General features: G+C 32.8%; 3 protein-coding genes across 3 annotated transcripts in view; 2 read left to right on the top strand and 1 right to left on the bottom strand.

The window, feature by feature from the left end:
• Nucleotides 1-784: 784 nt before the first annotated feature.
• Nucleotides 785-6,243, top strand: LOC106665455 (syntaxin-6). The gene is made up of 7 exons (XM_014391872.2): nucleotides 785-1,129; nucleotides 3,633-3,805; nucleotides 3,888-3,982; nucleotides 4,434-4,493; nucleotides 4,555-4,787; nucleotides 4,893-4,987; nucleotides 5,049-6,243. The coding sequence occupies exons 1-7, from the start codon at nucleotides 1,095-1,097 to the stop codon at nucleotides 5,123-5,125; spliced, it is 768 nt and encodes a 255-aa protein (XP_014247358.1). The 5' UTR covers nucleotides 785-1,094; the 3' UTR covers nucleotides 5,126-6,243.
• A 3,815-nt stretch (nucleotides 6,244-10,058) lies between these two features.
• LOC106661429 (selenocysteine-specific elongation factor) lies at nucleotides 10,059-15,147 on the bottom strand. The gene is made up of 5 exons (XM_014384810.2): nucleotides 14,778-15,147; nucleotides 11,509-11,678; nucleotides 11,267-11,369; nucleotides 11,051-11,211; nucleotides 10,059-10,986 (listed from the first exon to the last, which is right to left on the bottom strand). Exons 1-5 carry the CDS (start codon nucleotides 15,040-15,042, stop codon nucleotides 10,093-10,095), a joined length of 1,593 nt encoding a protein of 530 aa, XP_014240296.1. The 5' UTR covers nucleotides 15,043-15,147; the 3' UTR covers nucleotides 10,059-10,092.
• Nucleotides 15,141-21,906, top strand: part of LOC112127457 (WD repeat-containing protein 47-like) — a 43,784-nt gene continuing 37,018 nt past the window's right edge. The window contains exon 1 of the mRNA XM_024228493.1: nucleotides 15,141-15,417. The gene's annotated coding sequence lies outside the window, so the exon portion shown is untranslated. The remainder of the gene's footprint in view (nucleotides 15,418-21,906) is intronic.

The following is a 21,906-nucleotide window of genomic DNA, read 5'->3' as shown; positions in this document are numbered from 1 at the left end:
GAAATGTATTTACTTTTTATTTTTAAAAAAATATATGGAAATGTTTTCAACATAAACCAAAAAATTAAGGCATATTAGCCTTATTGTTAAATATATCGTATCTAAAATAAAACACCTTTAAAAGTTTTTTATTTTTGTATTATTTTTTAATGTTACAGTTATTTCACCCTGTAAAAAGAACTCTTGCTGTTTGAAATTGTATAAATTCAAAAAAAATTTTACCACATCTAGAACTTATTGAACCCATCTTCATCAACTATCTGTAAGACTTTGAAGACAATGAGAAATAGGGAAAATGTGTCTGCCTGATGAAATACATTAATATTTGTTTCTTTGTAATAAACCTGAGGACAAGCGGGAAAAAAAGTTTATTAATCTTATTTAAACCCTGGACAATTGTAAAGAATATTGAGAACTGTAAAAAATAAATAAATATGCCCCTCCCCCTAAAGTGTTTATAATTTAAGAATTTATTGTTTTAAAGTTTTAATTTGTTTATTAATCTTTTACGGTGATTTTTCAAAGTTAAGATCATTGATTGCTTAGTTTAAAGCTGAGGATATTTTGAAAATTTAATTAATACAAAGGGGGAAAATATGTGTGGATTGTTCCATATTGTCATTATATGATTGGAAAATTCAAAATTAAATAGAAATATGTAATTAACTAATGCTGTAATTTCTTTGTTTTTCTTTTTTTAATTTTTAACAAAGTTGTATTTTTGTTATCATCTTATGTCAGTGTTGGTCAGACTGATTATCAAAATCGACTGGTATGTCATTGTGACAATTGTGCCCAGTTGTCTTCACTCTTCGGTCTCGAAGGGCATCTTTGAGAAGTCAAATAACAAACCGAGCAGTTCCATTTAAAACGCGTTGACACAACTTCCAGACATTGGAGGATGGTAGTTAGCGAAGTGAACAGGCTTTTCCGTATATAAAACTCAAAAAACGGATTGGGAGGAAAACCGACTTGACTGTTGATATCCTCGAACAAATTAAAAAAAAAATGCTTCTCTCCTGTTGATCCTTGCCTTTGATGTCAAAAAGTTGTCATCAGGGCTTCATTCACGATCACAGATAACATTGAAGGACATGACATTTGAAGATCCATTTTTTGTCGTCAAGGAGTAAGTATTCAGAGTATAATTCAAATTTTAATTATTGTAAGACACGCTATCTATCATTCTTTCCAGTAAATTGCTTGTTTATTTTCTCAAATTTTCTTGATAACACGTCAGCATCACTTCTTCAATAATAATAGAAGAAGAAAAAACATTACTAATCAATTCAGTTTGTTTTTATGCCGGTTCTTGTTTGTATGGGATAAATTATCGGGTTTTGCAAACAAATTGAAATTCGGTTCGACTATTATCGCGTTAAAATGTACCTGTTACAAATTGTGGACTGTTTATCTTCCTGAAACTTCTCAAAGGATAGTTATGCGAATAATATTTCTGTTTAAATAGCAAATCAGGTAATGGACAAAATACAACCAAAGATCTTACGAACGACCAAGTCATTCTTTATATTACTATGAATTTTACTTGTCTCTGAACTTGTTATAACTTGCTTTAACAAAGGGTCAACATTATCAATGTTTTTTGTTTTCATGATTGGAGAATTTTTTCAGGGTGGCCGCCAAACAAATTCTCCAATCATGTATCCATCATTAAGCTGATAAGAAACACCAACTATAGTTTTTTGTTTTCATGTTTCACCACTTGTTTTCCAGTATTATAGTTGTTTTTAGTCTTTTTAATCCTTTTTTTAGTTTCTAAACATAATATCTTTATAAGTGCATATAAAGAACAGGGTGTGAGAGCTATTATATCCCCTCATTTTGTACCTATAGTACACTGTTTTAGCGGTTGTATTTCTTCTACGGTCACCTGAGGATATGTGTAGCACCACAGTTTGTTAGTTGGCAAGGATTTCTTCCACCTCTGCAGAATCTGCACATACCATGTTGGTTGATTAAAATCTTCCTCAAATGCCCATTCAGTACACAGTGCCCTGTTAGGATTCGGAGTCTCTTGCTGTTCCTTTTCATGCATTGTGTTGTATCTTTCTTTATAAATCCTGACCAGAGGTTAGTGAATGACATTGTTTCCTCACTAACACCAGTTTTTCCCTAAGATACTGTGGATAATAAGGGCCCTACCACTAGGGTTCAGGACCTATCAGTGGTGTGGCAGCTCTTTTCCTTGCAAGGGCTTCCACTTCTTTATTCTCGTCTACTCCTGCGTCCAGGGATCCAGTGAGCTATTTATCCCCCACTTTGTATGGGTGAGTTCTGGTTATCAAGAAATTTGATTAATAGGCCTGGTTTCAGCGGTTGAATTTCTTGGTTAACTGGTTCCAACCCCTTGACCATGACACCCAATGGGTAGTTAGGTGTTAAGCTCTTGTTTGACAAGAATGACTTTACTTACCGCTACATATTTTGATCCTGGGAGAAGCAAGAGCAATTGCACATGGCTGAAGCAAGGACAAGCTGTTGCCTGGCAAGGGAAGAAGAGAAGCATGACCACCATGTGCACCTTACAAAGAGATACTAAATTATAGTACAAAAAGAACAGGGTAAAGATCCGTATTTGTTATAAAGACACCTTCAATCAAAACCAAACAATTCTAGGCTGGTATTGATAGTAAGGCATAAACTGCCAATCCGGGAAGAAACTATAACAATTCAACTCTGTACAAAGTATTTTAAAAGGTGAAAAAAAGCCAAGCTGTGCTTAACAGACAGGCCTCATCTGAGGTGAAATAAGAACAAAAAAGTATTTTAGCTTGGACATTTCTTATGATTTTGCTTTGCCTAATGCTTATCCTTGATGTTGTAGGCTGACAGGAGTTTCCATTTTTTTAAAATAGCAAATTCAATGTATGTATAGAAGAAAATTAATAAGGAAAATAAAATTAATAAACCCACTACAAGTGAAATGTCAGGTTAAATACCAAAACGCGTTGTAATAGACCAAAACACAAAAACAGTTTGCCAAATTGTTGGAAATGATTAAACTACAATTCTTCACCGTGCAAACATCAAAAGGAAATTAAACTGTATTTTGTTTGACACATAAGATATAATTGTAAAAGGATATCAAGGGAGGGATTCCTCAGTGTAATCAGCAGGCTGCAAGGTCCATTTGAATGCAAGTTTTTTGGAACTTTAACTACTTATAAAATACACTCTTCTTATACAGAACGGCTATACAAATTGTGTATGAGGTTTCAGAATAGTTCACAATCACCAAGAAAACCTCTGCTCGTATGCTTTAAAAAAAATTAATGGTAAAGAGTTCAATTACCTCCACCCTTCAGCCCTTTCCGTGCTCCTTCAATCTATTCCCCTGAGCTACATTTCTTGTTTATTCTCTTGTAAACATTATTCCTGATGACTTAGGCAGATAAAATTTTAAACAATCAACAAATTTTTTTTTTGAGCAGTGAAACGGGAATGAGCTGGACTCTATATACAATGGGCTATTTCCACAATGGAAGTAATTTGTTGTAAATGTACAATTTAATTTTAACTCTTTAATCAGTCATCTTTTACTCACTATAGTATAAGAAATAAAATCGCACTCAGATTGTATGTACATTTAAGCTAATAAATTATATTTGTAGGGAAGTTGCAAAAGCATTAAACAAAACAAGAGGACTGTTCAGGCGTTGGCTTGAATTGCAGGAGGATATTCGGAGTAATATATCAAAAGACGAGTTAGAGTGGACGACAACAGAACTAAGAAACGCACTGAGGAGTATTGATTGGGATTTAGAAGATCTCGATGACACCATCAATATCCTTTTCTCTTACATGAAAAGTTTAATTTTATTTGTATGCTCTATTGATTCTAATTGAACCCTTGACTTAATGAATACGTATTGTTGAGAAAAACCCCTCCAAGTTTAAGATCGACAATAAAGAACTGACAAGTCGAAGGAATTTTATCGAACTCACTAGGGATGAAGTCAAGGTAACGCCATTTAAAAATATTATCATGCGTTATTTACATTAGAATTTTACTTCAATCATCAGTTTTTTTGTTATGTCAGCTTAATTAAGAGTTTTATTTCATAATGTTCCTGGAACAAAGCTATTGAGTCACATGTGTTATGAAAGAAAGCCTCGTTTTATTCTTTAATGTTTTTATTATGAAGGGTAGATTAATTTTGGTATTTAATATCTTGTTTTAAAGTAGTATTTTTATTAACAATTTATAAAGCAATAAATCTAAAAAAATTAAATATGTTTTGCTGGTGTTGACTAACCCTAAATCGGACCCTTAAACATGCTCATTTCTAATTAATAAAAATTTTTGTTTGTTTTTTATGTTTGTTATAATTTTTTTTTGTTAAATTCAAATACTTACTAAAAAAAATTTTCACTGTTTTGATTAATTAATGTTAATGTTTGCTAATTTTCAGCATATGAAAGACAAGATGAATTACAGCCGAGGAAGGGATCGGGACAGAACTGCAAGACAGGTGCTCTTCGTTATTAACATGTTTAACATTAGTAACTTACGTCTGCTCTTGCTCTTCATAGCCCCTTTTGGACAACAGTCCTGTGCGTGCAGCCACGAGTCATGGCACGACCAAATATTCAAAACTTGAGAATGAGATCGATTCGCCCAACAGGCACTTTTTGGATTCAGCCGTGTCTCAGCAGAATCACTTGCTCCAGACACAGGACGACCAGCTAGACATGATCTCACATTCGCTTGGCTCCCTTAAGACAGTTTCAAGGCAGATTGGAAGCGAGCTTGATGAACAGGCTGTGTTAGTTAAGCAGTTAATTTTTTTTAAATTGAAATTAATCTTTAGTAGTGATTTTTATTTTAAAAATGTTTAAAGAATTAAATCAATCAGATTTATGATTTTCAGGATGTTAGATGAATTTGGTTCAGAGCTTGATAACACTGATTCCAAACTTGATTCTACGATGAAAAAAGTGGCCAAAGTTTTACATATATCCAATGGTAAAATAGAATTATTGTTATTATTATATAGAATTGTAAATAATTGGCAAGTATATTTCAGATAGGAGACAGTGGATTGCGATCGGTGTACTTACTTGTCTTCTTATCTTGGTGATCGTACTGTTCAACCTGCTATAAATTTTGGTAAATTGAAAAAAAGTCACAAATCTTATATCGTAATAGATGTACTAAAATTTTAATCTTGAATGATAAATTGTCCTTTTAATTATGACCAGTATTATATGGTTGATGTCCTTGCTTTCTCGAATATTAAAAAAAGGATTGGGTTTTGTGCAATATCCATATATGTTTGTGTGTGTGTATATATGACAAAAAAACAAGCTAGTCAAGTGGTGTTCCTTAAAAAAAAAAGCTCTAAAAGTCTTACTGATCTATTATGAATTGTAATTATTGCAATGCGGCTTGCCTAGTGTGTTTGAGTATTTTTGTGCGTTTGAAATTTTTTTAAGAGTAAGAGAATATCAAGTATGTAGTTTGGGTTAGTAATGTATTTGTTAGCATTATTGTTAAGTAAATGTATTAGAAAAATTGTGGCTATAAGCTCTCACATTTGTATAATTAAATTCTTTTTTAAAAAATGACGGTCACAGAAGGAAAACATTTTTGTTTCACGAATGTGTTTAACCGTAAACAATGCCGTTTCTATATGTGTACATTGACATTTCTTTTCAGGCACATTGTCTTGATCAAACATTCTTTATAACAATAAAAGTTCAAAAAATTCAGTTTAACAGTTATTCTGCACATAATGACTCAAATAGCAAAGCATATTGTAAACTGAAAGTAAAATTAATTGATTGTCCAATACATACGTTTCTAAATTTAAAATCTTTGAGTGAAAAAATATTTCACAAGACAAGAAATTTTTTTGTTGCTCATAATATTTATGAAGTTTTATTTTGTTAAACAGCTATTTTCTAAGTTATTGTTATGAAATAGGGATTCACTGTTGAAAATAATAGTTTTTTCCTGGTTTTTGTATCTCAGAAACTAATACAATAGTTATAAGTAAACCCTGGATTTATAAGCAATAAAAATCCTCAAATATGCACTAATAAAAACACAAATATGCACTATTATAAGCACTAAAAAATCCTTCAAATATGCAATATAATTTGCACTAAAAATATTAAAACAGCAGCATAAATGTCAGAGACGTAACAATTTTTTTTTTTTTAACCTAGGCATATTTTTTCTCTTTAGTCTAGTACATATTTATTTTATATTATTTTGAAAGGAAATCAGTCAGAAAAATCGTATAATTTAAAATAAACAAAGTTTAATTAACTTAATTATTTAGAATTAATTAAGGTTTTTAGTTGCGATAAAAAAGTCAATGGTACGAGCGGGATTCGAACCCATGATCTTCGGCTTGATACGCCGCTGCTCTACCACTTGAGCTATCGTGACCTCGATCCACTCGGACACCAACTTCCCATCTCAACCGCATCTTTTGAATTTTCCCTCCTTTTTGCCATTTTTATGGCCATATTCATTAATTAATTATAATATATTAATTGATCAAGCGGACCACGAAATTAGTGAATTTAATTATTTAGTTTGTATAATATTTTAAATTACACCATTTTTGTGATTGATATTATGAAGTTCAGGATATGAATTAAACACCTGACAATGAAATACTTTTCAAAGTTAGCTTCTGTAAAACTGCAGCATTTATTACGCAACAAATATTTTTGTACCACGAAAAATATTTTTCAACATAAACATACGTGTTGGAAGCATACTTGGTTGGAGTAATTTAAAATAACTGAATCGTTGGTTTCCTCTATAACAACTTTATTTTTTTGAAGGATTTTTTTTTTTTAATTTCTGATTATAATTCCTGTTTGCCAGAGATGAAAGAAAATATCCAACCCGCTATTTTAAGGGAAGGTTAATTTCCCAGTTTCGGCATTTTTTGGGTTTACTAGGTTGAATATATAAACGAGGAATGAGTCTTTTGGTCTTTCAAATAAAACATATATTCCTGCAACCTGACTCTTAGAAAAAGAAATTTTTCATGAAAGAACAAAAACTAGCATGTAGAAGTTTGGGATGTAGATGCCTCAAATTCAGTACTGATTATTTCAAGATAATTATATGTGTCAGTATATTTGTGTTTTTCCAGGAAAGTTACCTGTTCACATGTTAAAGTTAACCTAATCTCTTAATTTATTGTTATTTTTTTAAATAATCAAAAATGTTTCAAATTGGCACTATCCTTCAATATGCAGAATAAAATTTTAACTGGTTTACCACGGATGTATGATTCGGATAAAAATATGCAATTACATACAAATTCATGCTGTTGTTATGGCTAATTTGATAAAACAAGTTGTTCAAAACAGAGTCAGTTTAATTTGCCACTGTTTTGTGATTAGCACATTTTATATTAATATTTTACAATTTAAAAAAAAATATATATATGTGAGGGTTATAAATTTTTTAAAATTCATTCTTATGAAATATTTTTTTTATATATCGAGCAAACAAGGACTTTTGTAAATAAAAATAGAATGGAACATAAGCTGTTAAACTTTTGCTTTTATATCTTTAAAATTTAAAAAAAAAATTGTATGTTAAATAAGAAAAAGTAAAATTAATAAGTAAACTACATAATGAAAGAAAAGTGTATTACATAGCTATATTTATCATCTTTGTTGAAAAAAGATCTTAATATTCCTTTATTGTAAATAAATTTCTATTACAAGTAGCCAATATAAAATACTCTACATTCCTTACATGTATTCAGAATTATATAAAAAAAAAAAATTAGGAATTAGGAGGTTGTAATATTTTTAACATATGAAGGGTTGATTTCTTTCCGACGAAAGTTGGTCTAGTCAGTAAAAATAAAAAAATAAACCAAATAAATGTGTACGTGTTATGTGTATGCATCGTTTAGAAGCATACATAATAAGATTGTATTAAAAGAGAGTATTGTTTTTTTAAAGCATATTTTTGGACACGGGTTTATAGAGGTCTTTTTATTGAGTGTTGAAAAATGAGGCCAAATATGTAGCTGTGAATTTAGAGAGAAAAATAAAATAAATAGGGGTTATAGACACTTTACCTTGAAAAAGATAAAATTATAATTTAAAATTATTTTCTTATTCCTATTGTCAATTTCGGACTATATATGTGTAGACAGGAGTTACTTTTGCCTACTGATACTGCAAGGCTTGGCTTATTTTTAGGAAAACTCAAAAATCTGTACTTTAATACTTAAGTCTTAGCCTAAAGCTTAAAAGTCGAGTACTTTAGACTCCTGATTTATATGTTAGACTGCACAATTTGTATTATATCTCTTTGTAAATAATTTTTGTAAATATATTCATGAATCACATCTTTTTGTGTTGTTACTTATTCTTTTAGTATTTCAAATTGGAAATATATACAGTAAAAAAGTATGTAATTGTTCAGTACATGCGTATTTATGGATTTTTGGTCCATACATTCAATGGTGATGTAATTGAGGTATTGGTGGAGGTATGATTAAATTATTTTACTTTACGGTCTTGTGTTGGCTGTGTTCTACGCTTGGCCATTTTGGTTGCCCACAGCAGAACCCATATGTAAAAACAGCTCTCTGGTACTTAAAAATAATAGTGATTTTTTAATTATATTTTCTAAGTGATATAAATTGATGATGCAAGAGTTGTGCTCCTGCAGCACTAAGTAAATGAAGTCGGAAACCCGTAGAACATTTCAGTTTGGGTGTGTATAGTTGTAGTAAGGATACTAGGAAGCAGGTTTTATCTCCCCAGGTCTTCTGGCTTTTTGAACGGTCATTTCTATTTCCTACAATTTTTCCTTTATATTGCATAATCATACAAAATAGGTAAATAATTAAATAACAAAACACATACACAGGAAAGAAAATTTCTACTAGCAATAATCACACCTCAGTAGGACTTAATTGTGCATGAACTGGATCGTCTGCAAAATGGTAGTTATCTGGGTACCCAGATGCGTAGGTCTGGAGGGCAATGGAAAGGTAGATGAGGCAGCTAGGCCGGTACATCCTAACCTCCAAACTTTATCACACAATCCGACCCTCCGACACTAAAACTGCAATAAAAACATGATGAAAAGATAATGGCAGCGTCGGTGGGCCGGATTGGCAAAGTTCTCACGTGTCAAGAGCACTGTCAATAGGTGACCCTCAGATGATCAGACTCAAAGAAGAAAGATCATCCTCACCAGACTAAGAATAGACCCCCATATGAGGTTGACACAGAGACACTTACTTTTGGGCCAAAGCCCGCATATGGCTAGTAGAGAAAGGTTGCTCGATGTGTCCCACCTAATTGAAGAATGTAATTCCTTGGCTCCATTCATAAAGCATGTAGGAATGCCACCAAATATGAGAATTGTGCTTGAGCATTGCAGGCTCCCCTGTTTCTAGAGGAAACCCAAGTTCTTTTATTGTTTACAGTGTTAATAGTTTTGTATGTTGAAAGTGAATGTATTTATTAGCATAAATGTGTAGTGTGAAAGGTTTGATGGTGGAATATTGAGTACCCCATCGGTTCTCCATATACATGTAAATGCATGATATAAATCAGTAATCAGAAAAGCAAATAAAAAAAATTATTTCCTGTTGAGCCAGTGACACTTTTGGCTCTTTCTGAGTCAATGTGCTAACTATCAAACTAATGCATAAGTTTTGTACCCATTTAATCTTTCTGATGTTTGTTAGTGATGCGAGTCCTTATAACCTAAGTATTAATGTCTTAAATTGGTGCTCCATTTTTCTATAGTGCTGTCGTTTATATTTTTGGAACAGCTGCTGTTTGGCAGTTGTTAAATTCCTTCTGTATGGACTGTTAATGCCTTATGTATAACATATATCCTCATAATCCTCCTACACTGCCTTAAACGATGTTGGTCCAGATCCCACAGCCAGTGATAGTGCCTAGGCTGGTAAAACATAAGTCCTCCGAGAGCAGTGCTGACCATAGTGCCAGTTATGTGACCAGGTGAACAGCAGATAAGGAATAAACAAATAATACATGAGGATAATTTTTTAAAACAAAATATATATATTTGTTATTAATAATTAAAGCTGTACTAAACAATTACTCATTTTGAATAATTTTTTTATCTCTGTCATAAATGTATCTTTTAAATCTTAAGAAAACTTTGACACTTTCATTATTCAAAGTAGTGTCACTACATTTTGACATTTTTTTCAAAATATGTTCTGTCTCTTGTCTGAGGCCTTCTGGAATTGTTATCCTGACTTTTCCACCCTGGCCAAAAGTACTTTCAATGTAACCATTTTCACCAGTTGAAAGTGTAATTTTTAAATTTGTAAAATTGTACATTTTTGTTTCTTTTTTAAAAAGAGATTTTGCAATTATGTCAGTGGAATTATTCATTTTGTAGACGACGCCTGTTTTCTGTTTGTACTTGAAAAGTTTCAATTTGGGCAGAAGGGATGTTTCGTAATTTCTGTCTGATACGTCAAAAAGAGATATGCCGTGAAAAACCAAACGACAGCTCGGCGCGTTCACATCCATGTCTAATTTTGAACCAATTATTAAACTATTACTAGGGGATAATACACTATGCTCAAATTGCAATAAGGCGTAACATACTCTTTGTTCTGAATCATTATATTCGTCCAAGAAAAGGTAGTCTTTATCTAAATTAAACTCAGCTTTTTCGCTTAATTCTAAAAACAGTGTCAATTTCGCTATAACAGTTTCATGACCGATGCTCACGTGGTATTTAGAACCGCTTGATATCGTATTGCGATAGTACGTTACTTTCTTCATTTTGATTACGACTGCGAACAAAGGACTGATGTAACCAGGAGCACAGATCAGTCCTCTCTCCAGAGACTTGGGGTCAAATTGGGTGACACAAATGCCAACCCTGTCCCCTGCTTGAACTTTCTTCACATCCTTCTTGAAAGTCTGCATTGATTTGACCTTTTTGATTTCCTTCAAGGCTGGAATCTCTATATTCTGAAAAATAAACGATACATTAAAAGAAAACATTTCAATTTAAAATTTAACACAAATCATATACATTGCCTAATTCGAGCTGGCCTTGGATCATGGTACCTGTCATGATTGTACCTTTACCTTTAATGATAAAACAATGATCAACAGATAATAACATAGGCTTGTTCACAGGCCTTTCTACGTCTTTTACCATTCTACATAATTTGTTTATCAACTCACTGAAGCCTAAAAGTTAAATTACATATATTATAATTATTAATGATAAATTTCTAGAATGAACCTTCTTTCTTAGGATCGTCTTGTCCCCTTATTGCTGAGGTTGGTACTATGGAAGCATTACTAAATGGTGTGCTTTTTAATGTTATTTGCAATTTTTTTACAACCTGAAAAAATCTGAGTTGAACAATTTGACTGTGGTATGAAACATATAACATTACTGAATACTTTATGTAACAGTAAAATTAAAACTTAATGTAGGATGGAAAACACGAGAAGAAATTTATTTTAAAGTAAATCAATTACCTTATCAATACCACTTTGCTGCTTTTCGCTTGGAAGCAGATCTATCTTGTTCAAAACTATTAACATCGGTTTGTTTATGATTTCTGATATAACAAGACATTCTGCTGTCTGCGTTTGAACTCCTTTTGTGATATCGATCACAAGTATGATGATATCTATTATCTGGGCACCTAAAAAAAGTCAAATCAGTTGAGACATTCATCAGGATTTTACAAGAAATCTTTTCCAAGGAATGTAAAGGCAATGGATATAATTCATGCCAGAGGTGGAACCACTTATTCAGTATTAAAGGGGTCAAAAAATTTTTACATTTTTTTTTGTTCTTTACTCAATAATTGTTTGTTAGAATTAGGTAATAAACATTTTTTTTTTAAATGTTCTTACAATCAAACCTAATTTTGGCATGCAAAATATGAATAAACCTAAATATATTAAAATTTAAGAGTGGTGAATTTATTTTGTATATCAGTGTATATAGGCCAAACAAAACCAACGTAATTCTTGTGTATTCTGCCTGTTGATCTGTTGGACCTGATACAGAAATGTAAGCTTTGGTTACAGACATGAGGAGAGCTGCTGAATAATTTTTAACAGTACTCATATCTGTTGAATCTGACACATAAATATAAGCTGCAGTTACACCCTTGAGCACAGTTGGAAACCAGTTTAAACAATCCTTTTCAAGATGTAGACTTTTTAATTTCATAAGTTGTAAGCTTGCAGGAATATGAGTTGGGCTAAATCAGTTTGCATGGAGAGACGACTAACTACCCATAAAATAATTAATGTGGAATAGTTTAACGACTGGTTTCATTTTTATTATAAACTGCTCGAAAATGAACAGGGATATTTGTAATTTATTCTTATTATATTATTTTTTGTATTAAAGTTTTATTAAAGTAATATATTCTTATAAGTTGGATAAAAGAAAATAGAAAATACAAACAAATGCTAATCCTCATTTCTAATAACAGATTTACTTAAGAATAGTAAACATGAAGATTACTCATTTTATAAACAAACATCTTTTCTTGTCGTCTCAATTTTAATCCAGTTGTATTCTCTTTAACAATTAATTAAGGTTTTTAAGGTCACGATAGCTCAGGTGGTAGAGCAGCGGCGTATCTAGCCGAAGGTTGTGGGTTCGAATCCCTCTCGTGCCATTAACTTTTTTTCATCTCAACTAAAAACCTTAATTAATTGTGATGTATTAATTGGTCAAGCGGATCACGAAAGTAGTGAATTAATTCTCTTTAACCATGGAAAGACCATCTTGAACCAGCAGTTCAAAATATTATTGTGAGAATAAGTCATCAGCCAAGGGGATATCGCAAAGGTAGTTGGCGTCTCTCGGGCTTTAGCCCGATTTCGAGAGACTGGCCAATAGGAGGCCTGGTACTGGATCCGATTGCATTATTACCGTATGGGAGGACATTGCTGTAAGACAGAGCCCTTTCCATAGTGCCTGTTAGATCCTAAATAATGATATTTTGGCAAGATCTTTATCACCACAAACAACACATAATTGTTTATGAGACGTTGGCTTCACATTGTATGTCCCTTGAAGACAACCTGCAGCAACAACCCACCACCAGCAACCGAGAAGTTCAGGAAAATATGGTGTAGCAAGCACCTAAAAGAGAAAACCAACTGGAATACTGTTATGTTTACTGGTGAATTGCATTTCTGACTGCATAGCGATAATAGGCGCTGAAAAGTCCACTGAGACAGGGGATGCGTACAATGCCCCAGTTTGTACTCCCTTCGGTGCAGTTTAGAGGAGGCGGTGTAACGGTCTGGGCTGGGATTTACACTGGGGATGAACTTGGCTCCATATCGATGAAGGCAACCTCACCGTTATGACCAAGAAATTATCGATGAATACATCCCTCAAACCAGGGATTTTTGATTTCTGGATGACAATGCCCGACCTGATAGAAGCAGAGTTGTTCATCAATGTTTAGGAAACCTGGGAATTTCCCATCCGCCCCTTCCCCCATTGTATCCAGACCTCAATCCCACTGAGCAGCCAGTGAATTTAAATGCTGAGAATATTGCTTATAATTTCAAATTGCTTCTAAAACATGCTGCAGCAGAAAGTTATCATTTTTTGGATGAATATTTTAAAGCTGAGGAGCAAAAGAGCAAAGAATATAATTTAGACAAGATTTAATATTAATAGACTTGTGATTATGGCTGGCAGAAGAAGTGTCGAGATTGAAGGAATTTTAGAAAGCAGATTTGTGTATATATCATAAATGTGTATTGTAGGCCTCTAGAAGTCGCCATATCTATCATAAAGTAACCACTGATATAGACCAGAATCGACCAGAATACAGCCATTGGTCTTTGGACGATTGGTCTGCTGTATTTTTTACAGATGAGTGTAGATTTGACGATCTCCAGATGGGCAAGAAAGAGTGTAGAAAAGGCGAAATGAAAGGTACTAAGCCTGTAATTTTTTCCAGAGCCAACCTTTTCAACTTAGCTCAGTGATGGAGTGGACGGGAATTTCAATGGAGAGTCGCACAGAGTCGGTTGTTGTTCGTGGAAGGTCTTTGACGGCCACTCGCTATGAGGGTGAAATATTGAAATATCGTATGTTGCCTATCCTTGATGAAATCAGCGACAATCCTATTCTAATGCACGACAATGCCCGCCCACGTGTCGCTCGCATAGTACAAACGTACTTTTGACGGTATAACATCAGGTTCTTAGCCTGGCCAACCTGTTCTCCAGACTTGAACCCCATCAAACATTTACGGGATAAATTCAAAGGACGAATAAGAGCACTGCCTGATACTCCATGATCTTAAAAAGACTCTGACGAATGGGCTAACCTCCAGCAAACAGACATTTCCAGGCTGGTAGAAAGTATGCCAAGGCGTCTTCACCGTGGTGTAATTAAGAGGAGAAAATACGCGATATTGAAATGTTAATTAAAAATCTAAAACAAAATGAAAACAAATTCTATCTGTCCGTCTTTTTTCAATTTTTCATTTTTCTTAGCAATTTACATTTTTTAATTTTACTTTTTTAGACAAAGACTCAATTATTAAACGTTAAAAAATTTGAAACTGATTAATATATAAAAGTATATACAAATCAAGTTATATTACAAGTGGGCGGAATTTTTGCCTGTCAGTGTATGATAAGTATAAGATTGGAAGTAAACAACAGAAAACTTCTATATCCTCTGAATTTTTGAAACTATAAAATCGGAAATTTTATGTGAATCAAAACACGACTTTTTTGAAATTTAATCCTACCTCCGATGACGGTTTTGATCAATGACGCGTGTCCAGGACAGTCGACTAGGGTGAATTGTAATAGTTGGAAATCAGAATCGGCGAGGTAGTCGCGAGCATCGACGTAAAACGAGCTGAATCCTAGGTCGATGGTGATGCCCCTTTCCTGAGATTGCGGGCTTTTGTCGAAGGAAGCCGTGCTCGCGACGGAGCTCAGAGCTTTTGCGAGGCTCGTTTTCCCCGAGTCGACGTGCCCCATGAGGCCGACGTTCACATTCAAAGTCATTCCTCCACAGTAAGCCCGTAAGCCGAAAGCTCGTCGGTTTTGTTTCGCGGGCGGTAACCCTCGAAGAACCTCCGCCTCGCTGATAAAAACAATCGTTTCAAATTTTGAGCTCGGCGGTCAGTTTTAGTTTTAAGTCTTTCGGCCTTTTCTACACGTTTCTTTTTGGAAAATTCCTCATCCAAACATTGCCAATCCCGGTCACAGGCGTTTCGACGACACGGCCAGCTCTGTGGAAAAAGCACGCTTTTACTTTTTTACGCCCTTTTCAATCGATCACTGAATTTAATGAATCTACCGTAGTCGATATCAGGTTATGTTTTGATGGTTACGTTTCGACACTAAACTCCTCTCATAAGACGATTCGGACTGATAAAGGTAAGCTTTTTCCTTTTTTTTAATTTCTAAGCAATTATTTACACTTATTCTCAATATTTCCGACATCGCCGACAGAAAAATAGTCTAATTTAGAAGGTGAAATAAACAGATGGCCAGCTGCCAATTCAACAGCCGTCATTCACTTCAAACTTAAGGTCTTTTATTTCTATTCAATTTGACAAAATTTTCTGGTTTTAGAAATTCAAACCGAACTCTTGATGTTGTTTGCCCGTATTATGAACAAATCATACAGTTTATTTTAAGGTAAACCGCTTTTGAGTGAAAGCGACCGCATCCTTTTGAACAATCATACGCCTATTCTTTCGAGTCAATTACAAAGACCGCACGACTGGTCAGAACATTACAGACATTGAACTAAAAAGGCCGTAACTTTCTGTGTAATACAACCGAGACAAGAAAAGAACGGATTTCATAAATAGGATAAGATTAAAACTGACACATTCCTTATAAAAAACGTCGTACCTATTTTTAATTGTCTTATATCATACCAGATAAATGTTTATAACCGTTGACATCCCGAAAAAAGTTGGAATTCTATTTGAATTCATGAAATATCAACCGCGATCCTTTTCCATCTAACACAGCCCATTAATTTATGTTTCATTAATTTACTTAACAAAAGAAAAACTTCTGCCACAGGACAAAATCAATTCTTGAAGAATGGATTCATAAATAAAGAATTGTGGTGTATCAATACAGAAAGAATTGTATTCCGAAATTTTCACGGTATATTTTTATCCTTTGCCTATTTCCAGTTCAAGAATAGCACTTCAAACAAATTGATGTAGATTTTTTGGTCAGGGTATATACTGCGCTCTTTAAAATCAATATATCCTCCGTTCTCTGCCTAAAGCACCCGGTGAGTCCTTTTTCATCACGGAACTTGATTAGTGGGCCTGATTTGAACGGTTGAATCTGTTCTATGGTCACATTGTACATCCAAAAGCATTTCCTCCTGCGGGCAAGTGTACCATCACAGTTTGTTAGTAGGTGTGATGGTGTCTCCTCAGCCGCTTTGCAGAATCTGCAGTGCCGTCTTGGATTATTCCAATCTTCTTTAAACGACCATTTAGCTCACAAAGACCTGTTAAGAATCCTGCTAGGATTCAGTTTATTCCTGCTTCCTTTGACACAGGAGTAAATGCGTTAGGAGATTCTTGCATTGTCTGTGCCCAATGGGAGAATTCCGTTGTTCCTTCATTTTCTTTTTGTCCTTCTTTCTGAGGTACTCATTGATAGTGTGGGTTCCTATGCCACAGAAGGGCTAAAGATATTGATACTGTTGACATCTTAATAAATGAAAATGACAATTGAATCGTATCGATAACAAAGTTAATTTCATTTTCGTACAAATACTAAACATAAAATTTGTAAAAAAAATTAGTGAACAAGAAAAATCTTGTAAAAAAGTATGTATGTGATTTGATCGGATTTTTTTAAAATAGTTGATGATGATTACATGTTAATAAGTAAGCTTCAGAAATTCAATTTTGAAATGGATATATTAGCCTGGTTGTATTCCTTTATTATCCGGAATCAGACAAGTTTTTAACGTAGGAATTTCTTGCCCTCTGAAATATTAGTAACTTCACGTGTTCCCCATGGTGGGCATTTGTCCCCTTTTTTATTTAAATTATTTATAAATGATTTACCTTTTATAATAAATTATAGGATGTAAAAATGTTTGCAGATGATGGAAAAATATATAGGCCAGTACAATTGCTAACTGAATTCTATTTGTTGGTGTAAGCTAAATAATATGTACTTGAACATTACGAAATGTAAATTTGTTACCTTTTCAAAAAAAGGAACTTTAATATTAGTTATACTATTTGATAAATGATGTTGCAATCAGAAAGTCAAATGTGTTCAGAGATTTAAGTATAATTAGATAATGAAATGACTTTTAATAAATATTTGTCTATCGTGCAAAAGAAAGTCTGAGAACTCTGGGATTTCTGGGGATGGTAAAAGTGCAGATTTCAATAATAAAGAAATGTTTAAATCTCTTTACTGTAGCTTTGACCGACCAATATTAGAATATAACAGTGTTGTATGGTCACCAAGCTATGATAAATATTTACACAGTCAAGAAATTGTGCAAAATAAATTCCTTCGCTATACAGCTTATAAAATCATTTGTTCGAAAACTGCACGAATACACCCCAATTCGAATGAAAATGGGTCTGATGTCACTTGAAAACAGAAAATGTATCTAGATTTGTTATTTTTGTATAAATTAGTAAATGGCATGGCTTCCTTTTTAGCTGTCTAGTTCATTGCACTCAATCCATTTTCTCAGAAGTTTTGTCATTGACAGTTGCTGCTACAATTTCATTCCATTTTTTCCGTGTGCTGGGTTAGATCTCCATTGAGATTCACATTCAAAGTTGATATGGGTGGCTGTTTCTTCCTCCTCATTTCAGTGGGATAGCAAATGGAATCATCATATATGCCCATATTATGGGCATGCCAGATGCCAGTGATTGGTTGTCATACCACTCCTCTTGCCCTCTCTGACTGGTGCAGTGAGTTTGCCAGTCTTGGGGTTTTTTTAGCTTAAGTTTACTGTGTCTAGCACCACTAGAGTTTATCCTCTTCTCCTTTTGTTTTATTTGGATCTATTCTTTGATGGAGGATTCTGTATATTTTTGTTATACCAAGTGTAGGTTTGGGTCCTATGTATGGTCTTGCAGATCCTCTTCTGGCCAGTGTGTCTGCTTATTCGTTACCTAAAATTCCTTTGTGTCCTGACACCCAGGATATCATCAAGTTGTGTTTCACTAGGTTTTGGATATTTTTGATGCATTCGCTGACTAATTTTGATATGATTTTTTTACCTCCTAATGTTTTAATAGCTGCTTGGCTATTCGACATATGAGGATTTTTTGCGTTGAGTCTAACCTGTTTTAAGATTTTCTAGGGCACAAGCATTGGTGGCATGTATTTCTGCTTGAAAGACCGATGTGTACTTTCTTAATAAGTCTGATTGCTCATTTTTGGGCTTGTGATTAAAATAGATAGTTGACATCTTTATGAATGAAGCCAGACAATTTAATTTATATTGACAACAAAATTAATCTAATTATTGCTGAATGTGAAATCATTTCATCATCAGTGAAGAAATCGTTTCAGAAAAATAGAATCATAAACAAAAATTTTGGGTTTGTCTTAACTCTTAACTCGTAACTTTCATATGTTTATGAATTATAATCTGGCATACTTCATGGAATATCCTTTTACATTGATTACAAGTGTAAATGTATAGGATTTCATTTAAAGACAAACTTGAATTGAATCATATCGACATGGAAGTGAGAAAAGTTTTAATAAAATAATATTTTTGGTTTCTGAACAGTCTGGTACATTATGTTATGATGTGGTGGTATGTTTTGCCTAATTTTGGGTGTAAATGTTATAGGACTTCTTTGTAGCAGAATTGACATGAATCATAAAGACAACAATGTTAGACAAGATTTAATAAATGAAGCATTTGGTTTCTGAACAGTCTGGTACATTATGTTATGATGTGGTGATATGTTTTGCCTAATTTTGGGTGTAAATGTTATAGGACTTCTTTGTAACAGAATTGACATGAATTATAATGGCAACAATGTTAGACAAGATTTAATCAATGAAACATTTGGTTTCTCAACATAGCATGGCTTAAAAGCATGGTATCTATTACATGTCATTTTATTCTTTGACTATTTCATTGGAAGGATGAAATGGATGAAGTTTCCATTGAAATAGATATAATTGACATCTTCATCAATGAGTGTGAACAGTTGAATTGTGAGAACTGTAAATTCAGAAGATGCTTGGTATATTTTTCACAAAAGACGTGGAGGGGTTTAAACGCATGGCATCTGTTGTAGTGTTATTTTTTTCCTTTGACTATTTTCCAGTTTAGTAATTGGTTTTTCATTGAAATATATTCAGTTGACATCTTCATAAATGAAGGCAGACGGTTGATTGTGATGACAAATTCAGAAGACAGGTTTTAATAAACAAAAAATTATTGTTTGTCAATATTGGTTTAAAATTGGTGGATTATTTTAGCAAACAAGAATGAATTGTAATATGAAATTCATTGTTATTATTGGCCTTTTTCGTATGAAATAAATAATATATAATGTTGACATCTTTATGACATCAGGCCTGCTATAGAATCAAATCGATCAATTCATCAATTTAATTCTTTTAAATTGCTGAATATGAAACACTCATCGTTTCAGGGGAAATCAATTTCGTAAAAATAGAACCACACTAAAAACTTGGAGTTTGTCCATAAGCTTTTGCATTATAATCTGTCATACATTATGGTTTAACGTGATACGCGTTCCCTATTTGGGTGTAAATGTATAGGATTTGTTTGAAACAGAATTGACTTGAATCATTTAGGCAACAAAGTTAGACAAGTTATAATGAATACAACCTTTGGTTTCTTAACATTTGGGGGGGGGGGGTAAATGCATGGCATCTGTTGTGGTGTTATTTTATTCTTTGACTATTTTCAAGTTTAAAAATAGGATTTCATTGAAATTGATATAATTGACATCTTCATAAATGCGGCTGACAGTTGTATTTTGATGACCACAAATCATTATAAATGAAATTGGGCAGATGACAGAATCACATCGATCAAATAATTAATTTAATTCGTATAAAATTGCTGAATATGGAAAACTTTCACAATCCCAAAGGAAGTCAAATTAAAAAAAATATAATACAAAAACTTGGGGTGTTCATAAGCTTGTCCATTATAAACTGTCATACACTATGGTTTACTTTGGTACGCTTTACCTATTTTTGGGTGTAAATGTACAGGATTTATTTGAAACAGAATTTACTTGCATTAGATCAACAACAAAGTTAGACAAGTTATAATAAATACAACCTTTGGTTTCTCAACATAGGGGGGTTTAAATGCATGACATCCGTTGTGTGTCATTTTATTCTTTGATTATTTTCAAGTTTAAAAATAGGATTACATTGAAATAGATACAATTGACATCTTCATAAATGTGGCTAACAGTTGTATTTTGATTATCACAAATTCAGCAGACAAGTTTTAATAACCAAAAAATTGTAGTTAATCAATAACGGATAAAATTTGGCCTTTGTATATTTTTGGTAAAAGATCATAAATTGTAATTTGAAACTCTTTCAGAATTTGCCTATTTTAGAATAGCACTTGTTACAATATATAATGATGACATCTTGATGAAATCAACTAAATAATTAATTTAATACAAAATCGCTGAACTTAAAACAACTCAAAAAACCCCGAAGAAATCATTTTCCGAAATATAGAACCACTCAAAAACTTACGGTTTGTTGTAAGCATTGTAATGTGAGATTTGTTTTGAAATAGCTTTCTGTACTTTGCCTGTTGCATGTGTAAATGTATAGGATTTCTTTCAAACAAAATTGGCTTGAAAATGTATCGGAATAGTTAGACAAGTTTGAATAAATGAAACATTTGGTTTCTCAACTGAGGATGGTTTAAAATGCATGGCATCTGTTATGGTGTTAAAGTTAAACAATAGGATTTCTTTGATATAGTACAGTTGACATCTTCATTAATGAAAGTAAACGGTTCATTTGTGTCGATCGTAAATAAAGAAGACAGATTTAATAATCAAAATTTATTGTCAATAATGGTTTAAAACATGGGCAAACCTTTGTAATCTGAAATTCGTTGTTATTCTTTGACTATTTTTGGTTAAAGAATACGTTTTATTTTAAAGATAACGTTGACATCTTCATGAAATAAAGCCGGCGATCGAATCAGATTGACCAAATAATTAATTTAATTCTTACAAAATTTCTGAAAATGAAACCTTTTTACAATTTCCGGGAAGTCAATTTCAGAAAAATAGAGCCAAATACAAAAACTTGGTGTGTCCGTAAGCTTGTGCATTATAATCTATCATATATTATGGTTTTTATTTATTATGCTTAGCCTATTTCGGGTGAAAATGTATAGAATTTTTTTTAAACATAATTTACTTGAATTCTACGACGACAAAGTTAGACTAGTTAAAAAGACTACAACGTTTGGTTTCTCAACAGAATATTTTAAAAACATGCTGTCTTTTGTGGTGTTCTTTCATCCTTTGCCTGTTTACGGTTTAAATAATAGTTTATCTTGGAAATAGATACAGTTAACATCTTCATCAGTGAATGCGGACAGCTGAATTGTGTAGACCATAAATTGAGATGAGATATTTCTGGCTAAAGAACAAGTTTTTTAAAATAGGTAACTTTGACATCTTCATGTACGAAGACCGTTAAATGAATTAAATGGACTAATAAATTCATTCAATTAATATAAAATTGCCGAATCAAAAATACTTTCATAATCCGAAGGAAATAAAATTTATTTATTTTTTTAAGAAAAATTATGATCACAAATATAAATTTCGGTTTTGTGGAAAGCTTGAGCTATAAACTGGCTTACAT

Source organism: Cimex lectularius, unplaced genomic scaffold (assembly GCF_000648675.2).
Source record: "Cimex lectularius strain Harlan isolate CLEC.00 unplaced genomic scaffold, Clec_2.1 scaffold220, whole genome shotgun sequence".
Taxonomy (NCBI): domain Eukaryota; kingdom Metazoa; phylum Arthropoda; class Insecta; order Hemiptera; family Cimicidae; genus Cimex; species Cimex lectularius.
Note: the sequence above shows the minus strand (reverse complement) of the source record. Positions and strands in the feature narration are given on the sequence as shown.